At 46.5% G+C, this 22,124-nt stretch overlaps 2 protein-coding genes across 6 annotated transcripts in view; one reads left to right on the top strand and one right to left on the bottom strand.

Moving 5' to 3' along the window:
* Positions 1-12,262, bottom strand: part of LOC114597413 (disintegrin and metalloproteinase domain-containing protein 9-like) — a 36,352-nt gene extending 24,090 nt beyond the window's left edge. Inside the window, exons 1-3 of one of the 5 annotated variants that reach the window (XM_028730031.2) lie at positions 7,480-7,715; positions 2,459-2,556; positions 773-849 (exon numbers count right to left, since the gene is read on the bottom strand). In XM_028730031.2, the coding sequence (XP_028585864.2) occupies positions 773-849; positions 2,459-2,556; positions 7,480-7,552 (248 nt within the window). In that variant the 5' untranslated portion in view covers positions 7,553-7,715. Of the gene's footprint in view, positions 1-772; positions 850-2,458; positions 2,557-7,479; positions 7,716-7,755; positions 10,182-12,103 lie in introns of those variants that run through there. The other 4 variants (XM_077930331.1, XM_077930329.1, XM_077930330.1 and 1 more) reach the window with 4 other exon arrangements.
* Positions 12,263-12,448: 186 nt separating this feature from the next.
* Positions 12,449-21,439, top strand: C6H10orf88 (chromosome 6 C10orf88 homolog). Its single transcript, XM_028730033.2, has 6 exons — positions 12,449-12,776; positions 14,817-15,020; positions 16,689-16,761; positions 17,387-17,593; positions 19,031-19,506; positions 20,882-21,439. The coding sequence occupies exons 1-6, from the start codon at positions 12,583-12,585 to the stop codon at positions 21,096-21,098; spliced, it is 1,371 nt and encodes a 456-aa protein (XP_028585866.2). The 5' UTR covers positions 12,449-12,582; the 3' UTR covers positions 21,099-21,439.
* The last annotated feature ends 685 nt before the right edge of the window (positions 21,440-22,124 follow it).

The raw sequence follows: 22,124 nt of genomic DNA, 5'->3' as shown, positions 1-22,124 counted from the left end.
CTGGCGAACCAGAGCAGCGCACGGAAATGCCGTTTACCTTCCCACCAGAGCGGTACCTATTTATCTACTTGCACTTTGAAGTGCTTTCGAACGGCTAGGCTGGCAGGAGCAGGGACCGAGCAACGAGAGCTCACCCCATCACAGAGATTCGAACCGCTGACCTTCTGATTGGCAAGCCCTAGGCTCTGTGGTTTAGGCCACAGTGCCACATGCATCCCAAGATAGCTTGTGTTAAAAAATTAGGCCAGGATCTAGAGACACCTGTTCCCATGCCATGCACCCAAAGAAAGCGAAATTTCTCCCTTTCTGGTACAGCCTCTCATTCCTCATAGGATGCTATGAGGCCACTGGAGAGGCACATCTAGGGCACTGAAGGCTGTTTCTGGAAGGAGGAAGCTGAAAAGTCTGCTTGCATGCACAGAGAGCACCGTACTACATGGATCCTGCTGCATGGGTCCATATTGGGTCTGACAGCTAAGTTCACCACAGATGGATTGTTTAATATTTTCCAAAAGAAAAGTATATATTAAGTATACAAATTAAAGAGCCATGTGCAAATATAAAAAAAAATTCTCAGCTGCTACACCTTGCCTCTCATTCCTGATAATTTGTACACAAACACACATTTTAATACAAGCCATTAAAACAAAAAAATCCCTTCCCTTGTAGTCTGCCATTCAACAGTACTCGTCCCAATGAGATTTCATTGCAAATATTAAATCAACTAAAATAAAACACAAAAAGGCCTTAGAACGGTATACGTAAAACATACTTATTTTTCTTTAAACTCAGGATATGTGTTCCGTTTCCAGTTTGGATCAAGTAAGACAGCTGATGATCTAAATACTCCTGAAAAATAAATCATATGCAAAACATAATATGCAGTCTTCATAAAACCAGCAGTGCCTCTTATCAAAAACAAGTTGCTACAGCTTTGCTCAGTTTTCTAAACAGGCAACAAATCTGCAGAATTCAGTCTAGCAGGTCATTGCACACTCTAGCATTAATTCCTACCAATTAGTTCTTTATATTTACCCATTATAATAGATCGTCTGCATTTATTTATTTTTAAAGGGGGGGTTACACCAGCTGCAGCTGGTGCACAATGTGGCTTCTACTGCTGACACAGCTACAGTAACAGCCTATTCGAAGAGCACAGAACAAGCACATTCAACACTGTGTGCTGCCTGTCAGCTAAAATTATAGACGTAGCTTGCTTTGTAAACCTACCAGGATACAGCTCAGCCTTCAGGAATGACACCCCACTCCTTCGGGCCACTGATCATGACCAGAGCACTGCTTTTGGCAAAAGGCATGGTTGCCTTATTAATACATGTTGGAGTGCTTCTCAGTATCCAACAAAACAGAAACATGGGAAGCTGCCTTATCCCAAGTTAGACCATTGACTCATCTCCCTCAATATTGTTGATAGTGACTGTCAATGGCCCTCCAGGCTTTCAATCAGGAGTCTTTCCCCGGGGATTGAACCTGGGATCTTCTGCAAGCAAAGCATTTGTATTTGTATGTGTTCTACCACTGAACTATGATCCCTCCCTGGATCCATTCACAGGGGGGAATTGTATTATGCTGGCACAGCTCTCCTTTCACCTGATCCTTTGCTCTGCTAATGTGGTGGGACATAGATTGGGACCAGAAGTCAAACATGCTTATCTTGCTTGTAAACATTATCGAATAACCTCCTTGCAAACAAATCTGAAGGAAGGCTCAATAAACACCAGACATCTATAACCTTCTCCCAAACTTTGTGCAAACAAATCATGAGGAATGCTCAGGAAACCAGCCATTTGGAAGCAAACTCAGTTCCAAGATGGAGACCGCAACCGGGGCTGAATAAGGCTGTGTACGTACTCCCGTTTTCTCTGCATTCAGTGCAGTTGTCTGAGAAGCAGTGTACATATGACTTTAGCCACAATTCATCTATCCTGTATTTTTAAAATGAAATACTGTGTTTTGATGCTTTGATCTGAAGAAGAATAGCTGGGTTTTAAGCATGTAATGTGTACACAACCCTAGACCCTACTAGGTGCTACAGATATCAGGTGATACACCTAGGATTCTGGGATAATGAAGAAATTAAGATAGGACTGGTAATCCAGTTCCAGCCCTTTCCTGGAGGGCCTTATTCAACCTGCTGTCTCCATTTGGGGGCTGAGTCTAGAAGAAGACAACATCTAGCCTAATTTTTGTACTTTTTGAATACTTCCTTGTCCCATCACCCCCTGCTTTGTCTAACTTCTAGTTTGATAAAGAGTTCCAGATAACTCAAAAAAGTGGTACAACCCTGTGAAGTTTAGGTTGGTCCTAATAATGGTATTGCACAGCTATGGATTTTTTCTTATGGACAAACATGGCTGCTTTTGCTTTTTATTTGCTTTGGATAAGTAGGACACCATATGAAGAACACTAAAGGGGGACAAAAATTGAAGGAAAAACAAACCTTATGAGAATGCGTCCAGCGCTTCACCCTGTCAGTCAATCTTTGAGGAATTACAATCTCATATGTGGAATGCCTGGAGATCTGATGAGCATACCCTCCTAAAAATCAGGTTACAGTTTTTCAGTTTGTGTGGAGAGACCAGCCTGATAATGTCACAAGAAGATTTATTTTATAATGCCCCAAAGGATCTGGACTCATCCTTTAAAAAGATTATAGAAAACAAGGTTGGGACACACAAAACCTTAGCATACTTACAAGGTCAGCAGATTTTCTTCAAGCTTGGCTCTGCCAAGTCCAATGAATCTTCTTATCTCTCTTTAATTTTAGACAATTTCTAGCCTTTATGGTTTATGCAGGATCCACACAAAAATTAAATGTTAAAAACAAATTCCTCAAAGCCTGCAAAAGGCTTTGTGCAAGATCCGAAGTAGCAGAAGCAGGAGTCCACTAGCACAATGGTGCTTCTCCACCCTCCCCTCCTCTCTACAGCTCTCAGCCTATGTGCCCTCAAACTCTGCTACAGAGGGTTGGGGCACCCTCCAGAACAGACTGAGGGGGGCACAGGAGAGAAACTGGGAGTCTTGTTGCACGAGTGGAGTTTGTTTTCCACAAGCGAGCAGACATAATTGGATCTAATCCTACAGTCTAAAGAGGGTTTCCAATAAAAAAAATGGAATGAAAAGAACAAGTGAGCAAACAGTTGACAATATGCCATTGGTCAAAAAAAAATTTATGACCATCTGAAAACAAAGAAGACACTTGTTGAACAGGTTATCCAGAGACTGCCCAATACTAGATTCCATGGAACTGAGAGTTCTCTCAACAATTTTTTATTTCTGACATCCTTAAAATGCCTTTGTGCAAAAATGGGGTGATAAATACGTTAAATGATAGATAACCATACCTATATTTTATCAACATTCTCAGGCACCCCTTACTTGCTTTGTCTATTATTACAAACAGGGTGAGCCCAAGACGTTTTGCTGTCTAAGAAATATGGATATATTTGTCCCCACCCCCCCATGAGCAGAAGCTGCCCAGACTGGTAGCTGTATCTTACTTCAAAACTGTTGATGGGATTGTGTCTTCTACAGCAGTGTTTCCCAACCTTTTTTGGGCAAAGGCACACTTGTTTCATGAAAAAAATATCGAGGCACACCACCATTACAGCCCCGTGACGTCAGCGCGCAGCGTCACGCCGGGAGGGACGCACGAAAGTGTAAGTTTCAATTTTTCCCCCTCCCCCTTGCCTTCCTTCTGTGCCAACCGCCAAAAAGCCAAGAAAAAAGCCAAGACTTTAGGGCAGCAGGTTGACACGGAAGAAGCTCCTACCTAAGGACAGGTGCGACGGCCGTGTCCTCTTCTGCCACACTTGGCAGCCCTGCCTCACGGTCGTGACTCCCACCCTGATTTCTCCCCGCAGTCTGTCCCCCGATCTCTTCTGAAGGCTGGGGGGGGGACAAGGGCTTTTCTTCCCACCCCCAGCATTTTAAAAAACCCCGGGACAGCGGAGGACTTCTCCGCTGTCCGGGGCAATCTTAAAATGCTGGCGGGCGGCATTTTAAAATCGCCCGGGACAGCGGAGGACTTCTCCGCTGTCCGGGGCGATTTAAAAGCCCCTGGGAAGGCAGGCAGGGGGGACAAAGATTTTCGCCCCCCGCCCGCCTTCAGAAGAGGTCCAGCGCGCCATCCCGCTGTCCCCCGACTTGGCTGGAAGGCTGGCGGGGGGAGAAGCCTGCTCCTTCCCGTCGCCAGCCCCGCAAACTCGGGGGACAGCGGGAGAGGCGCAGCGCGCCATCCCGCTGTCCCCCGACTTGGCTGGAAGGCTGGCGGGGGGAGAAGCCTGCTCCTTCCCGTCGCCAGCCCCGCAAACTCGGGGGACAGCGGGAGAGGCGCAGCGCGCCATCCCACTGTCCCCCGACTTGGCTGGAAGGCTGGCGGGGGGAGAAGCCTGCTCCTCCCCATCGCCAGCCCCGCAAACTCGGGGGACAGCGGGAGAGGCGCAGCGCGCCATCCCGCTGTCCCCCGACTTGGCTGGAAGGCTGGCGGGGGGGAGAAGCCTGCTCCTCCCAATCGCCAGCCCCGCAAACTCGGGGGACAGCGGGAGAGGCGCAGCTCGCCCTTCCCGCTGCCCCCCGACTTGGCTGGAAGGCTGGTGGGGGGAGAAGCCTGCTCCTCCCCGTCGCCAGCTCCGCAAACTCGGGGGACAGCGGGAGAGGCGCAGCGCGCCATCCCGCTGTCCCCCGACTTGGCTGGAAGGCTGGCGGGGGGAGAAGCCTGCTCCTTCCCGTCGCCAGCCCCGCAAACTCGGGGGACAGCGGGAGAGGCGCAGCGCGCCATCCCGCTGTCCCCCGACTTGGCTGGAAGGCTGGCGGGGGGAGAAGCCTGCTCCTTCCCGTCGCCAGCCCCGCAAACTCGGGGGACAGCGGGAGAGGCGCAGCGCGCCATCCCGCTGTCCCCCGACTTGGCTGGAAGGCTGGCGGGGGGAGAAGCCTGCTCCTCCCCATCGCCAGCCCTGCAAACTCGGGGGACAGCGGGAGAGGCGCAGCGCGCCATCCCGCTGTCTCCCGACATGGTTTGGAGGCTGGCGGAGGGCTTCCTCCTCCCCCAGCCCCGCAAGCTCCCAGAGCGATGCCAAAGCTGCGCGCAGCTTCGGCATGGCTCTGGGTCCCGTTCTGGGGGAGGGGGAAGCTCGGGCTTCCCCCGCCCCAGCCCCAGCCTGGCGGTGGGGGAATAAATTTTTTCCCCTTTATTCCCCGCCCCCCCGCCAATTTTTCCCGCGGCACACCAGGCAAAGTCTCGCGGCACAGTAGTGTGCCGCGGAACACCGGTTGGGAAACACTGTTCTACAGCACCTGAGGGCTCCTAATTTGCTTGGGAAGTGCTGGGTAGTCTGTTTGGCCAGGCCCATGTGGTGGTGGGCAGCCAGGTGCTTTGAGCCTTGGAGGGCTAAGCCAGACAGGAGACTTTGCCAGGGGCCTGGCGGTCTTATGCTGTCATGCCAAGAACACCCTGTGCCTTTCATCTACCCTGGGCTTCAGACAACCTTTGCACAGGCCTGTGCGAGGCACGCATGGCTCAGCCTTCCACTTCAGCTGCCTGAAGCAGCTACCTCTTTATACCTAATGATTCTTGGTAAAAAATATCTTTATACTCTGGGTCAGCTCCCTGCGGTAGTTTATTGTTGTACTTTGTTTTTAAATTTATTATTGTACATTGTTTTAACTGTTTGTTTTCCTTCTGTGACTGTACCCCCAAGTGTGTTTTATAAGCTGGTCTCCGACTGTAATAAATTATCTATCTATCTTTATACAAAACAGTACAGTGGTACCTCGGGTTAAGAACTTGATTCGTTCTGGAGGTCCATTCTTAACCTGAAACTGTTCTTAACCTGAAGACCACTTTAGCTAATGGGGCCTCCCGCTAATGCCGCGCCGCTGCTGCACGATTTCTGTTCTCATCCTGAAGCAAAGTTCTTAACCTGAAGGACTATTTCTGGGTTAGCGGAGTCTGTAACCTGAAGCATCTGTAATCTGAGGTACCACTGTACAGTACATACCTTTAAACTACCTCAGTGATACAAAATTAACTGGTTCACATATTATGTTGGTCACTGGATGAACTATCAACACAAGTTGGAAGGGACCACAAGGGTCATCTAGTTCAACGCCCCTGCAATGCAGGGTTGGCCCAACCCTGAGGTTAAGAGTCTCAGGCTCTACCCACTGGGCTACTGAAGCAACTATAAATCAAATGTATGAATTGCAGGCCTGACTCACTGGTGTCTGTTCTTACTTAAATATCAGGCAAACTTGCTTGGAAGAATTCTGTCCCTCTATGGTGCTGTATAAAGCCTGTTAATCAGTGTTTAAAGAAAGGTTCTCACTGAGTAAACAGCTTTTTTAAAAACAAACCAAGCTTCACATCTCCTAGAAATGGCCTTTGAAATACGAAAGAGTGTCCTTCCCTAAATACCCCATATCTGACACAAAACTTGTCTTCGTTACCTGTAATTCTGCTCACGACAGGAGTCTCCCTCCCCACTATGCACCAGCTTCCTTTTGCACACAGAAATGCACCAGGTTCATTTAAAAACAAACAAACATGCTACTAATTAACAGCTGAATGCTAATATAGCAAAAACAGTTTTTAAAGAACACAGGCTACTTTAATTTATGCACACACACCCTCTTCTGCATAATGATTTTTCAAAACAGATCCTAATGTCAGTTTGAACCATTTCCAAAACGCCACATTATTTAAAGATAAGTCCTTTATCATGTGATCTTTCATACCTATCTTATATTACAGCAGCACACCATCCATTCCTATTCCAAATACCACCCCCCAATTTCTTTTTTGAACAATGGGATGTCAACTCTTTGATGCGACTTTGTATACTCCTTGCTTCTTCAACATTGTTGATGATTTGACCGCGCTTAATTTCCGCAATTTCCTAACCAGCTCTGGTTTATTGGGGTTATATTTTACTTCACTTTCCATGTTTTGGCATAAAGATTTCTAGGTTGGTATATATAAAACCTGCATTTGGATTTAAACTTACAATTCAATACATATTACCAAAAATTGATCAGGACCAATACTCTGTTCCATCCTAGGAATCAGCATCCACACTGTTTGGTAAAGATTGAAGAGGGCGGGGAATGTAAACTTTTGCCACATAGTTATATAAATAAGGAGCTTAAACCAATGAATATTTTGCCCAGTATGCTCCTTTTAGGCTATGACTGCTTTCATTTCAGGAACTGCATCAAGAGATTCTATCTGCCTAATTCACAACCTCTTCTGAGAGAAAGGAAGCATTATTAAAACCCTGATCTGAAATGTGACGTTTTTGTTTATTTTTGAATCACGTAATAAACGTTTGTCCCTATACAAGTGCTAAAGATCATAGCCTAAACCAACCTCCGAGTACTCTGGTTAAACTGAGTTGGGCATCATGCTGCCAATGTAAACTTCTAATTGCTTTTAAAACAGACAGAAAACAAAGCAAAACTTACCCATTGTTAGCACTGGTTTTCCAATGCTGGTTAGTCCTAGCAAGATTAAATAATACAGGCAACATTCTGACATGGTTTCTTCCTCCAGCTTCGCTGGCTAAGGTGCTCCAGCCTGGAATGCCCCAGCAATTTCACCTAATGGCCATAAAGCAACAGAACTGAATCTCAGGACGGCAGGCGACTGACATAGTAACACAAGAATTCAGATAACACTTCCAAGGAAAGGGGAAGTGACTCTCTGAGCCAACACTGCAAAAAACTGGTTTGTCAACTTACCATTTACAGGCAGTGTAACTGGAGAAATGCGCCCTGTCCACTTCACTGTAAAGATGACAAAACTAGATTCCTCTAAAACTATTTGACAAAGCCCTAGGGCTTTTTTTCACAACTAAAGTGAAAAACATCCGCCTTTTAGCCTGGAACATGTCACTTGTGACTGCAGCAAATATAGGATAGCGAGCGGAAAAGAGCCATTAAGACATCCTAGACAGTGTATTATTTCAGAACTGTAGCGCAGACACTGGTGGGTGGGGTGGAGATGTTGAAACAAAAGACCAAAAATCCACGTCCAGCCGATTTAGCTTTATTATGAGATGAGTAAATAAAGTATGACAGCAATGCTGTTGCTAAAGTTGCAGCCGTGTACTCAGCTGACCAGGAACTGCACCAGAATGATTTCATTTGCAAGTGGGTCCCCACCCAGCCTTAAAAATATATTAAAATTCCTTTCAAAAGCAACTCTGAAGATGGAAAGTGATGTACCTACAATGTAGAAATACTTGGCAGTGATGAACTGAGTTTTTTTAATCAACACATTTGTATGTTTTGTGTTTGTGTATAATTCCCAACCTGGCGCAGTGATGTGTTACCAGAGAAACAGGTCCCACAGAGCAGCCTAGTAGTCCCTGCCTTGAAGAATGGGGGGGGGGCAGTCAGATTGAGGGACAATCACTAAGATCCCCCCACCCCGAAACAATGGTGGTCAATCCATGGCCCTAGGCTACATTTTACATAGACTTTTTCTTAATTCAAAAGCCCTCTGCAACTTCGGACCTCTGACATGAGCAATCTCTCCTGGTAAGTCCACTATGCAAGGAAGAAGAGATAAAGAGATGTCAGGGAAATAAAGAAAAAGAGATTTACAGGGGGGGGGGAGTAAAAAGGGGTAACAGAGAAATGCTTTCAGATGCAGTGGCGGCTGACAGATTTCCTCTGAAGTAACGCAACCCTCTACAGGGGGAAAAAGGCTTGTCCACATTTGAACATTATTTAGCTGTTAATTCACCTTCCTCCCATTCAAATTAGACCAAAGTAGTCCACATCCACACGTATTTGACTTTGTATACGAGCAACTTAAGTCTTTCTTGTTCATACCAGTAGGCGTTGCCTTTTGAGTATGTCCCCACTGTCTAATTTGATGATTCTCTATTGCTGATTAAGTACAGTAGTGACGGGGAATCCATCAGATAGCTGTGTGCGCACCTTGGGTTTTCTTTTTCTTTTATCGTTGCCTAAGAAGTGTGCGGAGACACACAACTGTAAATGCACTTTCTTATCGAAAAAGGATTCACTTGAGACATTAGGATGGTGGCAACTGTAGAGAGAAATCCATAAACAGATCCCAACAAGGAACCTCTCCCTTAACATAACCCTATTTCAGGCTGCAGGGAGTGCAGCAAGGATCATATGGCACCCCTACTTCTCTCCCCTCCTGCAGCCAGACTTTTGCCATCACTTTCTGGGCCCCCAGAACTGCCATGACGGCAACATGCTGGGCAGCCAAGCTACCCACAGCAGTGGACATTTCTGAATTCTAATCCCCAGCATCTTTCTTTTCTTGGAGAAGTCCAGAAAGCCATCAAATCAGACTAAAAAGTGAGCGGTGAGAGCTCCCTTACTATAGGCAGAGTTATAGGAAGGTGGGCCATAGAGTTTGCCAGAAATACCTAACTGAAAAAAAGGCTCTTGGCTGTCTCACGCCACTTTACAGCACTCATGAAAGCTGGCAAAATGCTCATCAGCCTTACCTGGAGTCCAACATGGCAGCAACAACTTTGCAAAACCCACCTGGAATTACATCAACCCATTGGCTGAAGACCTATGAACTATACTTTTGCTCCAGCTCACAATAGTAATATATAAAAACCTGTTTCCACATTGGAAATTGGCATCAGCAAAATTCTCTAGAGGCCAGTGAAGACATGCAACTGAACAGTTCCGCTTCTCCTTTTGCTAACCACAAGCAGGCAGGAAAGATTTGTTTTTGATCTTATGACCGTTTGGTAAAATAAGGGCAGACAGGTTTCACATCTGGGGTCGGGGAGTGGCGGACTGTTCACTTCGTAGAATGCTAGAAGTTTGGAAACAGTGTTGCTATTCCACACCCGGTCTAAAACAGAACAGCAACGATAGGATAGAATTAAATTGTCTTATGCCTGGGAGCAACCACGGTGTTAAGAGGGAACACAACATGTCTGCATATCATGAGCACTGGCTTTTTATTTTTAGTGGGGAAGGAGGAGAGACACAGGCGGCAATTTAGGTAAATTTGCCTTTGCTGAAATTAGATGTGTGTTTCCATACGGGATCTCCGTTGCTATGTATAATAGTCTCTTTTCAACATAATGATGTGGTGATGATATAAAGTATTTTAGGCTGTAAGCCGAACTCTGAACCTCCATACCTGCAGGGTGCTGTGGAGAAGTGTAGCCACCACCAGATCCACAACCCGCACACTTACAGTAGCAATGGTATTACGGGGTGGGAAGGACCATCAACATCTGTGAGACTAACTCAGGATCTAGCAAAACGTGTGCTGGCTCTGCCTTACCCTTTCTCTACCCTCTGAACACCCCGCTTCAGGGCTTCCTGCTGGCAGGGATACACCAGTGGGCCTCCTGTCTGCACATGCAGCAGGAAGGTAGTTCAATCGGGAGAGCCAAGCAGAGGAGCACCTCCACTTAATCCCAGCCCACCAGTTAGGCATAAATCGGTTTCGATTAATTGCTCTGCCCCAGTGTAACCCTATGCATGTCTAGTCAGAGTTGTCCCACTGAGAACTATGGAACTTATTCCCAGGAATAAGTGTATATAAGATTGCATCCTCATGCTGTGTACACACTATACTGTTTAAAGCACGTTCAAACATAGGCGCCGACTCCATGGGGCTTGAGGGGGCCCGAGCCCCCTCAAAAATTCGTTTGGGGGGGCTCCGCCCCCCCAATAATCTCCGGCGCCCCTCCAGCAGAGCGCCATCGCCGCCCCTCCCCCAGCCCAAAATGCACAGGGAGGGGCGGGCTGCATGCCTCCTGCCCTCCCTCCCGAGCAAAAGCTCCACCCAATTTCCTTTGGAGCTGATTAATAGGCGCAGCACGCTCTCCCCTATTCGCTCACGAGGAGGCGGCGCCACTTTATTTGCATATTCATGAGCTTATTTATTATTCATGAGCTTTCCCGGGCCCCCCCAATATTTTTTTGTAAGTCCGCGTCCCTGCGTTCAAAGCACATTTCCCCCCTCAAAAAATTCTGGAGATTGAAGTTTGTTAAGGTTTCTGGGAACTGTAACTCTGCAAGGAGTAAACTGCTTTGGGGTGGGGGGAATGTGCTTTAAAGGTGTGTGTACACAGCCACAGTATTAGTGAAGTTCACTTAAAACATCATTATATCCCATTCCTGTATAAATGTCCTGCTGTTTCCATTCATGGTAGTTTTTGTATTATACAGTATTGCAAACCTGCACCAGTGACAATATATTCTACAACTAAAGATCAAGCAGGTGATTTATTTATTTTTAAAGATTTTATTAGAGTGCTTTTGTAAGCCACTATCTAGTTATACAAGCTTTTGTGGGGTCTAAAGATCAACAGCCGCTGCCTTGGGTCTACTTTCAGGACATGAAAGCTATCGTGCACCCTTTAGTGATGATGACAACAGCAATGAGAACATCTGCCAAGAGTGAGGCTTGATCCAAGTTGTTTCCTCTGTCACCTAGATATAGCCAGGAGGGGAGATGCTATGAGGACGATCTTTCTTGATTCAAGATACGGGACCCTGGTGAAGTTATGCCTTTGCTTTTGGGGCTACAGTTCAGATCCAAGTAAGAGTGGGATGTCATTGAATACATTCAAGACGAAAGTGGGGATTTTAGCTGGAAATTTTGGTTGTGTTTGTTAATACAGCTTATAGCAGGTGTCCTAATATATAGCTTGTATCACAATACAGAAGCCCATCTACAACATGGAGGTGCTTCTGTATAGCTGTAATTCGCCCCTCCAGTTTACAATTGCATGGATATATTGTTTGATACAGTGGACTACACTACAGGACTACCCAAATGCATTTTTTCTCTATATATGCACACACACACAAAAAAGCACGTTGCATTTTGGGAATGCACCGCATCACATTGCAGCCTTGCCCACCCACCCCCAATTTGCAACGGGGGAGGCTAATGACACTGTCTGATCTGCGTCGTAGGGTTGTCGCAAGGCACCTTTTCTGAGACCCCACGTGCAATACGGAGTGGGTAATCCTGGACAGTTTATTTCCCTCTTCCTAGCGCGAGCAGAGTTTGCTGAGCGCTGAAAAGCCGAATCTTAAATTTAAAAAAAGCTGAACAAAATACCCGAATGGTATTTCCCCCGCCCCACACACAAGAAGACCTGGGTTTCAACGAGAATGAACTTCTGTCTCTGCTTCTACTGGGGCGGGGTGCGCGCGTGGGGTGAGCAGGGCAGGATACGGCCAAATCCCTGCAACGGCTTCCTCCGTGGTCTCTCGTGGAGCGGCTCTCTCCGTTTCACCACTCAAACCAGAGGGAGCCGCGGCGTCGAAAGAAACCCGGTAATCTAGGCTGCGGGCAGCCAAACTTCGCCTTTTCTCTATGGCCAGCTTTCATCCTATCATATGCTAATACGTCTACGGTTGAAGCTGCGGAAGGGCGGAAGTTCCTTCGGGGAAGAACCGCCCGGCGAGCCCCCCGATCTTTGGAAGCTGAGTTCCCCCCTCAAGAACCGCCCTTCTTCTTCCCCCCCGCTGCCCGCGTATGGTCCCGCCGCGTAGCATCCTCTCGGCGCCCAGAGCCCGGGGGGCTTCCTGCTTGCCATGGCGAGCGGCAGCAGCCTGGCGGCGGTAGCTGGCCTCGCAAAAGCTCCCGCCGCTGGAGGCCCCTTCGCGCCCGCCGGCCGCCTGTCGGCCGCCTGCTCCTGGGAGTGCCGGGCGGACCTGGCGGGAGTCCTGCGCCTTGTCCCGGAGGGGGAAGCCGACGCCTGCGAGCCTCTGGGACCCCCGCTGAACGGGTGAGGAAGGCGCCCGAGACCCTGGTGCCGGGGGGGGGGGTACACACGCCCCAGGTCGCGGGCCTTCCTGTTCTCTGGAAGGAGCCCCGGGAGCCGTGGGAAGGAGGCGAGGGGCAGCCGAGACGTGGCCTCGAGGGGCTTGGCGGGGGGCTGCCCCTCTTCCAGACACCCCCCCCCCAACCCCCAGAATGACCGTCAAATGCTGAACAAGCATCAAAGCATTAAACAACCACAGAGGCTTCCGCGTCGTGACTCAGCGGGCAGGGTGTAGGTGTGTGTGGGTTTTTTGCACGAAAAGGATCCCAGGCTCATCAGTTCCCGGCGTCGATCCCTGCCTTGGAAACCTTGGAGAGCTCCTGCCCTCCAAGTGCAGACCCGCCGCTGTCAACTTTTTCCACATTGAACCCAAGCACATTGCACTTGGGGGACCAGCTTCTTAAATCTTTGGCCATATAGTTTGCACGGTTGCACTTGGCGCTGCGACCCAATTTGGATCAATTGGAAGACCAGTGGGTGTAGCAGCAGCCTGGCAAGAATACGCTCTTGTTCTCATTCCACTTTTTCAATCCACCCTTCCCCCTCTGGGGTAGCTTTCTTACTTGCTCTAGAACAGTAGTTCCCAACCTTTTTTTTGGCCATGCCCCACCTAAGCGTCTCTAAAATCCTGGTGTTGTGTCCCCACCCCCTGGTGTGACATATAATTCTTATTATTCAAAAAGTGAACTCCTATTCACGTGGAGGAAGCCTAAAAGGCCATTAACTTAGTCTAACTCATTCTTGAATTGTCCCGCCCCTATAAATCAAATTGCCCTCCTGTGGGGTAAGTCCCTTTTATAAGTTAGGTCCCGAAGTCTCAGCTCCGTTTTTCCATTCTGGCAACCTTGCAGTGACCCTCCACTACCTAAAACAGGGGTCCCAATTTACCCATGGTAGCTTCTGTTATTTTGGTTCAGCAGGTAGGTTTCCAAATCAGGGTAGTAGCCTGCTCTCCGCTGAGAACACAGCCAGGGGCTGCAGAGGGAAGAGGTTCTCCCAGCACTCAACTAATCCACTAGGGGTTCAGTGGACAGCACTGGGTTTGATGGGACCAGTGCTCTGAATAGGTATAAGGCAGTGTCTTGTATAACGTTTATAGGCTCCAAAGCTGAGTAAACCTACTTTACTTTTGAGCAGACGGCCAAAGTTGTAGTACAAGCTTTCGTGGATCCAAGTACGAAAGCTTATTTTACAGTGGCAGTGTGATTGTGTACATGCACCAAAGTAAGTATTATTTCACTTAGTGGGGCTTGCCTACAGATAAGTGTTACATAAAACCTCACAAGACCTTTAGTTGTTTTTGCTGCAACCGACTAGCACAGCTAGGCAGAGAACTCCTGGGTCTTTTAACAGTTTCCTCAGAAAAAGATTTTTCTTAAAGGTACTGCTCTCTCTCTGCAATGGTTAGCCGCAGCTACCAAAATCATTCTTTTTTTAAACCGTGCCTATTAATGGTAGCACTAATGAATTGCAGCAGCTACAGTGTTGAACTTAGATCTGAATTCAAGTCCTCGTTTTCCAAAGAAGCTCATTAACTGATCTAAAACAATAGTTTGACCAAGCCAACAATGGTCAGATACTCTAGTATCCTATCATTCAGACATAGAAAAAAACTGTATTTGAACAATGTGGCAACAACAGGGGTAGATCCAGTCCTGTGAGGTATGTCACTATTCTCTCATTTATTATACAGATGCAGAGTTTAAGCTATATTGGTGATTATATCTTACCGTGCAATCCTGTGCACATTCATTCAGAAGCAAGTCTTGTTGTAAGTCCCAGTGGAGTTCATTTGCACAGTGCAGTTGGCAACCACAGGTTCTGATCTCAATTTAAAATGCAACACTATTCACCAACTAACACTTGTAAGATGAGTATTTTAAAACACACACGCACACACTGTTATGAGCAGTTTGTCATTAACAAAACTTTACTGTTTAGTAACTGGAACTGTCAGTGCTTTGGCTAAATGTATAATTCTAGATGGACTTTCCCACCTTCTAGTGAGAATGTTGTGGTTCTTGAAGGACGATTACACAATGACAACGTAGCTCCATGCTTACTGTACTTGCACTGTGACCCCCACGGTTCAGAAGAAATTATTGGTCTTGGCATTGTCAGTGAGGCCCGGAACATGGAAGTCTACGTTGGTGACGAGTACTGTGGAACTGGGAGAGGAGCGAAAGTCTTTACTGGCCAACATGACAGGTCAGTTGTTTTCTCCTTTTTTCTCCAGGTTGCTGACATGTTAGTTTTATGTGGCACACTGAAAGGAAAGAACTATATGCATTCCACTTCACAAAAAACTTTTCTATCTAATCACCTGGAGGCAGCTCCAATGCAGCATAAGGCTAGCGTACCCATTTCTTACAAGAGAATCAGTTTTAAAATTGCATTTTTTTGAAAACTCAGGCATGACATTTCAAGGAACCGTGGATATATAGGAAGTTTCTTTTAAAGAATGGATGGGGAAACTGTTGTTGGACTCTCAACTCCCACCAGCCCTAGCCAACATGACCAATGGTCATTGATGATGGGACTTGTAGTCTGGTAACCTCTGGAGGGCCACAGGTTCTCCACCCAAGTTTTAAAGCAAATGAAAGAGTTGTCATTTAAAAGAAAAAGACCCAGTTTGAGATGGAAGATTTGGATATTAGATAAAGCATGTTGTCACACTGCATAACCAAATTTTCTTGTTTCTACTTTTTTTTTTTACCAACTTATGCATTGATATTGCCATGCAGACTGCTTTCTGCTAGTGCATTGAAATGCAAAGCAACATTTAGGATGCTGGTTAGGAGCTACTGTTAAAAGAAGTTTCTCCCCCGAAGAAAAAGTGTCTGCATTTGACTCACTGAAGGGAGGAGGATAGAGGGTGAGAGGTTAGCAATGAGACCCTCTGTGGATAGGGCAACCAGCATCATGCCACAAAAGAAAGAAAAGGCTATTGATAGGTAAAACTGTAGGTGTACTGGACGAAGCTGATCCTCCAACTACATGCGTTTCAAGAAGTTTATATGGGAATGACATTGGGACCAGAGCCTTTATTATGCTTGTGGCCCTATGGGGCATAGTGGCCTCCTTACCCCAGCAGTGGAGCATATGCCCACACTGCCCGGGGGGTGGTGTGGTGTGTGGCGTGCGCCCCCAAAGGGGCCGGGGGCTGGAGGGCACCCTCCTGGGCATCACAGTCCGAGGGGGGCAGGGAAGCTGCCACCAACTCCCCTCCTGCTCTTGACCACCAGGTTGGGCCTGACCCGACGGCAGAGCTGCTGCGGCCGAGGAGGGTAGGCGGCATCATTACTGCCCACTCTCCTGCTCTCCTCCCCCAGGTTAGGTCTGACCCAGGGGCGGAGCTGTGCCCAGGCATGAGCGCTGCGGCCAAGGTGCAGCTCCTTCTCGCTCAGAGCCAGGCTCCGATGAAGGAGCCTGCTTTGGGGGCGCCTGTCTGTGCCCCCCATGGACCCCCCTCTCCGCTACACCTCTGCCTTACCCTAAGTGTCAAGACGCCCTCTGGACCAGCATGATTGCATATGGGGCGAGGGGATGCCACTGAAAGGACCCAATTCGTGCATCCATGGAAGCCACACTTGTACTTGTATATGTGGTTCTCCGAATCATAGTCTTGATACATACATTTTTATACATTACTATGTTTAAATCATATTTGGACCCATCAAACCACTCAAAATATATCAAAGTTGTTGATATTTTTAGTCATTGTTTTCTTTTCTTTTCCTGGGCATCAGTGTAAGCAGTACCTTGAAAAACAGCAGTAGGCTAATCTGTGTTGTGCTTCTTGTGAAAAGCTGTTGCATAAAACTTCATGTTGTTGTACAGAATTTCCACAGCTTGTATTTCTTTTTTATTTTCTAGCAAAAATGACCAGGTTTCATTATACCAAAAGTCACTTAAATTGGAGTGCTCCGCAGCCTCTTGTAAGATTAAGGTAGGAAGTTACAGAAATTATTTCTTAAATTGTGGTTATCAATCTTATTTATTCAAAAAGGCAGCACCAATAGAGTGCCATGCTCTGTGTTCTGTTTTGAGTACTGAAATAAAAGGAGGAAATATGATTCCTTTCAAAGAGCAATGAGAGTCTTGTCAGACCTAGTGTTGGCAACTGATGTGATCAGGAATCTCCTGGATGCCTTGCATTGACAAAGGGACCAGTAATCAATTTGAGCTGATGCTGGACCTTAAACAAGGAGCCTGTAGCAGGAAGCACACTGAGATTCTTACTTTACTGTGGAAATTTCTGGGAGAGAATTTTGAGGGGGAAAGACCCACCTAGGCCAGTCCAGTTCTGCAGCAATATCCCAGCCATCAATGTATCTGTGAGATGAAGAGGGGAACCACTGGGGAAAGAGGTGACCTACACCTGGCCTGCCAAAAGAAAAAACCAGCCCTGCATCATGGTGCTCCCTAGACAGCAACTCCATAATAATCACCTTTCCAAAATGTTTTTTTTCTAGACCAAGTTTACTGCTTATAATCCATAATATTTTGTAGAGATAAGTGACTATTTAACTATTTCATCAGTTCACTCCTGTCTGTCCCCCTCCACCATCCAGCTGCTGTCCATCCCTGGAAAACAAAGGGTCCTCATCAGTAAAATCATAGTGCAAGTCAAGCCGATCTGTATGAACCCTGTGCCAGACATTGCTGCGCTAGGATCAGGAATAGACTTGGGCAAAGTGCAAACAATAGTGGAATCTATGGGATCCAAATTATCACCTGGGGCTCAGCAACTCCTGGATATGGTTGTATTTCAACAGAAGGTAAGTTATTATCCTTTATTCGAAGCTATAGATGAAATGACCATTGTCAATGGTGAATTAGGTGGAGAACGGATATGGGTTCCCTGTAAGGGATGTATGGCATTTGTGTACTGAGACAAATCGTATGAATGCACTTAGTGGGATTTCAGCCAATAAGGGCTGATATTCCCACTGCTTGGAGCGAGGGCAAGATTTGCCTTCTAGATTTCAGCTGTAGAACTAAGCTAGAATAGACAACAACATAGGCAGCCCTTATGTAACCTGCCAGACAAACAGAACAAACTCCTTATGCTGGACTGGGGAGAGTAGATGTGGGGTTAGGCAAGGTGTCTGTCTATGCCCAGCTCTCCCAGCTCCATCCACCTCCCACCAATGAAGTGATGCAAGGAGCATTCAGTTGGCACCAACCTCTCTCCCCCCCCCCCCCGAACATGTGGGCGGGAGGGCCACTGGCAGGTAGCAGTGGAAAGCCCCTAAAGGATGCATTCCAAGGATGAAGATGGGGTAGGATTGTGTTGGGGCAAGATCCCGCTGCTGTCATACAAAAGCATCAGACCTGTCCTGTCTCACCTCTTGCCATCTCTGCCATGAGCAGTAGGGGCATGGATGTGATGGCGGCTCTGCAAAGCCTCTTCACTGTGTGCGGTTGGGGGTTGGATGGCACCCTAATGGATTTTATCACTGTGATGTTAATAGGAGATAGGCAGTCCTTTAAAGCACCTCTAAGATCCTTTGGCAAGTAGGCAGTGAAGAGAAGAAAAGTGAAAATACTATGGACATCCAGTTGTGGTAGCTTGATTGTATGATAGAAATGCACTCACGCAATGGGTCTTCTGGTTTCTCTTTCACCTCCTCTGGTCCCCCATACACCCCCAAAATCCACTCCGAAATGTCCCCCAGCCTTCTGGAGCAGAGTTTGGTGGTGCACAGGGGAACAAGGAAGGAAAAATACCTTTTGCACGAGTGGATGCCTTTTCACGCTATGTTGAATTGCACCTTATATAGTTTCCTCTGCCTGCTGTTCTCTTCCTTTGCTCTGTTTGCCCACATTTCCAGGCAATTTTGTTCTTCATTTATTGTACTACAGTAGAGGCTCCTAATGTAGTTGGTTGTCTCCCCATTCCAATTGTTGTGTTGTATACAAAATCATATTCACTATACATTTCTGTAAGCAATATTAATTGGTACCCAAGGTGAACAGGAACCAACAAGGAGAACGGGGTGCAGTTCGGGAGCAGAAGGTGGTAGATATGTGATCAGAAAAGAACAAATGCTCTTCCAGGCTGAGGGGGTGATAAAACGGCAAGAGAAGTAGTCCCCAACCTCACGTTGCCTGTTCAAAACGAACAAGTCCAGAGCAATGTCTGATGGGTAGGGCTGCATGTATTGGTTTGTTCGGGCTTCACATTTAACTTGTTAACATTCTATTTCTATTAGAATGGTCTTCCATTTGGAGGCAAGTTACAAAATGTCTTTGGGAAAAACGGATTTGGGTTTGAAAACAATCATACCATTGATGGATTGAAAAAGGTAGTTGATATTGGAAGATTAGACCACTTGCCGAATGGGCCATCTCTTCCAAGAGCTCGTGCAGCAGCTGCAATGGCTATAGAAGAATTAAAGAGGCACACCGATATGAACAAACAGATTCCTAATGCAGAAAATGTATGTGAGACTCCAGGACTTCAGGCTCCACAGCCCAACTCTGTACTTTCTCAGAATGACTTCAAAGGTTTGGTCTCATCCTTTTTGCAAGAGCAAGGAAGTGAAAACCCAAACGCGCACAACTCCATGCTGCTGCTCCCACTCCTTCAAACGGTATGCGGTCAAGTAAATCGGTTACGAATAGATGAAAGGAATAAGCACTGTGAGAACAGATCCGCATCTGAGGAGGATGGGATTCAGACTTTTGGGTGAGTCCTGACTGCGGAACTTCACAAACTACTTTTACTTTGGCAATTTCCCTAGTGGCCAGAGGAAGGAAGGGAGGGGGCAGTTGGGATCCAGGTCACCAGTAAATAAAAGCGGGTAGTACTGAATAGTATCGGGAGTATTAGTTCAGGAGTCCCATTGACGGGACAGGAGCAGCTGAGCTGGAGGGGACTCTCCTTAACCTGGGAGTTCCAGTTTCCCCCTTCAGCTGGGGGGATCTTCTGTCCTTTAGAGGCATTGCTGCGTTGGAGGGCTGCAATTCTAACTCTGCAGTTTCCTGGGAGTAAGCCCCAATTCATTCAGTTACCTCTGACTTACCTCTGAGTAGACCATTCCTTGGAGGCTTTGCTTTTGGGGTTGAGGGTGCTCGGTGTTGAGGGTGGGCAGAGAAGAGAATTTGGGTGGGCATTTCGCCACACCAGTTTCCATTGCACTGTAGGAATCTTTTATCTTTGCTCCAGGGGCTTAGAAAGGGAACCAGGGGAGTGTGGATGTGAAGAGAGGGTGGTTTTTACTTGTACAGCTCCCTTTGTCTGAGGTGCGCAGATAGGACGCCTCTACCCCTAACACAGAACAAGGCAGAAGATGACAGGCACTGAAATTAAGGACTGTGACACTAAAGACTTCTGGGGTTGAGGGTGCATGTCATAATTTGGATGCTAACTAAAGCTGTGTGCATCTAGTAAACTAGCCCAGTAGGTAGAGGGGGAAAACCTGTTGCCCTGCTGTGCTAGTCAACTAATTGAAGGGACACAGTTTTGATTTTAAGCACATCCTGAGTGGAGTCTGTATAGTACGGTCCACATTTATTCAGGCTGTTTACTCCCTAAGGTGTGGAGCTGCTGTAGTTGTTGTGCTGTCAGAGTAGGCCTTTCAGGTAGAAACTCAGCAAAAAGAGCAAGAGGGCTCCCAGAGACGGGAGAGATAGCGTACTTCCAACTAGGGTGACACACATTGGCTTCTAAAGGGTGTTTGTTGAAAGTTAAGAACATTGCCACTAGCAATATATCACAGCTTATATAGCCTATATTTAGTAGGGGTATTTAAAATGAGAGTTGTCATAGTGATTTGTAGGTAAAAGAAGAAGATGGCAAATGTCTCCTCTTTTTTGCTCTTCAAAATATGGCAACCCTATACTTAGAGTGAAAAGATGAATAGTTATAATTTCTAAGTTTGTGTTGTTAACTGTACAGTTCAGAATTAAATCATATTAGGTGTTCAGTAACATAGACCAGAAATGCACTGACCCAGTGCCTTGCTTTCTGTTGAGGCATTTTAATTTCATGTAGTTAATATGCACAGTCAGTTATATTTTGGGCTGGAGTAAATTATTTCTTGTGTGTCCATTTACTGCAGCTTGGAACAGCAGCCTGTTTTTCTGCACATGGAAAAGGTCATCGCCAGAAACATGGAACTGATGGAGAAGAGATTGATGGACCATATTGATCTGCGTATGCAGAAACTTCAGGAACATCTAGATCATAAAGTTGCTGCGCTGTTTGATTTGGTTCAGAATTCCAATAATGTTTCAAAAGAACATGATTCTGAAGAATGCTCAGATGGGAAGAGGTAAGCAGTCTTTGGGACATGGGAGGCTTCAATGTAAGTGTTTTCCAAGGGCAACTATTTATTTTGCAAGCTTTTCAAAACTATGTGTATAAGCTTGTAAATACTTGAGACCTCAGTATTTGTACTTGTTACTGTAATTTCCCCAAGTATTGTACACTAATGTTAGTGTTTGTATATCTGTAACTTGCAAAACCCAATATTTTTTTCGGTTCAGAGATCTTTTCTATATTTACTTAGGACTTATTTATTCATAAACATTTCAAAAAAGTAACTGTTTTTGGGTGTTTGCCCCTCTTTCATTGAACTAAAGAAAAGTTCTCCAAATAAAGTAGTTTGCAGGTTTAACTGTGGTGTGTTATGTCCTACTGTAGACAAGAATTAAATCAATTCCGTTTTCAGGCAATGGCCAATTTACACACTTCCAGTTGACACATGGCTGCACCTGCATACATTGCAGTGAGCTGGAAGGGACCAGAACGGGGGGCGTGGGCATAACAGGGTGGAGCAGGCTTAGGTGTCCTCTGCTGTCAAGCACGATGACCTGGAACACAACCCCCCTGCAACTTGGGGGTTGCCTGTATTCATTTATTTACATATATGAAGAGCCTTATTTTTTGAGAAGTGCAGATGTGTTCAATGTAGGGGTGGGTGTTTTATCTTGGCTTGTCTGCCACACTGATTCCTTTGGCTGGTTCTGCAATGTGCCATGCATGTTTGAGCACGCTGTTCCAGAATTAGAATTGCACATAAGGTGATATGAATTTCTCTGGTCTTGCAACAGGAGCCAGCACAATTTCTAACAGTATAAGGTGCTTGGTTCTTTTGTGTTTTTGTCACATTGATTCACATTCTGCTTAGAAAACCAAGTAGAAACAGATAGCTTGAGTGCTTGTACATCTGCGTAAATGCCCAAGTTGAAAGTGTGGATCCTAAGAAGTGAAGGAAAAATATCTCCCATCCCCTCCTCCCCTATAGCCTCTTGCACACCCCTGAAAAGCCACTCCAAAGCCTCCTTCTGAACAAAATGGGA

This window comes from Podarcis muralis, chromosome 6, assembly GCF_964188315.1.
Source record: "Podarcis muralis chromosome 6, rPodMur119.hap1.1, whole genome shotgun sequence".
NCBI classification, from domain to species: domain Eukaryota; kingdom Metazoa; phylum Chordata; class Lepidosauria; order Squamata; family Lacertidae; genus Podarcis; species Podarcis muralis.
This window is presented reverse-complemented; position numbering and strand designations above follow the sequence as displayed.

Excerpts from the sequence above, each read along its gene's own strand:
- C6H10orf88 (XM_028730033.2), top strand. The coding sequence starts at position 12,583 with ATGGCGAGCGGCAGCAGCCTGGCGGCGGTAGCTGGCCTCGCAAAAGCT. Across the intron at positions 12,777-14,816 it reads CTGGGACCCCCGCTGAACGG|TGAGAATGTTGTGGTTCTTG; the intron begins GTGAGGAAGGCG and ends CCCACCTTCTAG. Across the intron at positions 17,594-19,030 it reads TGGTTGTATTTCAACAGAAG|AATGGTCTTCCATTTGGAGG; the intron begins GTAAGTTATTAT and ends TATTTCTATTAG.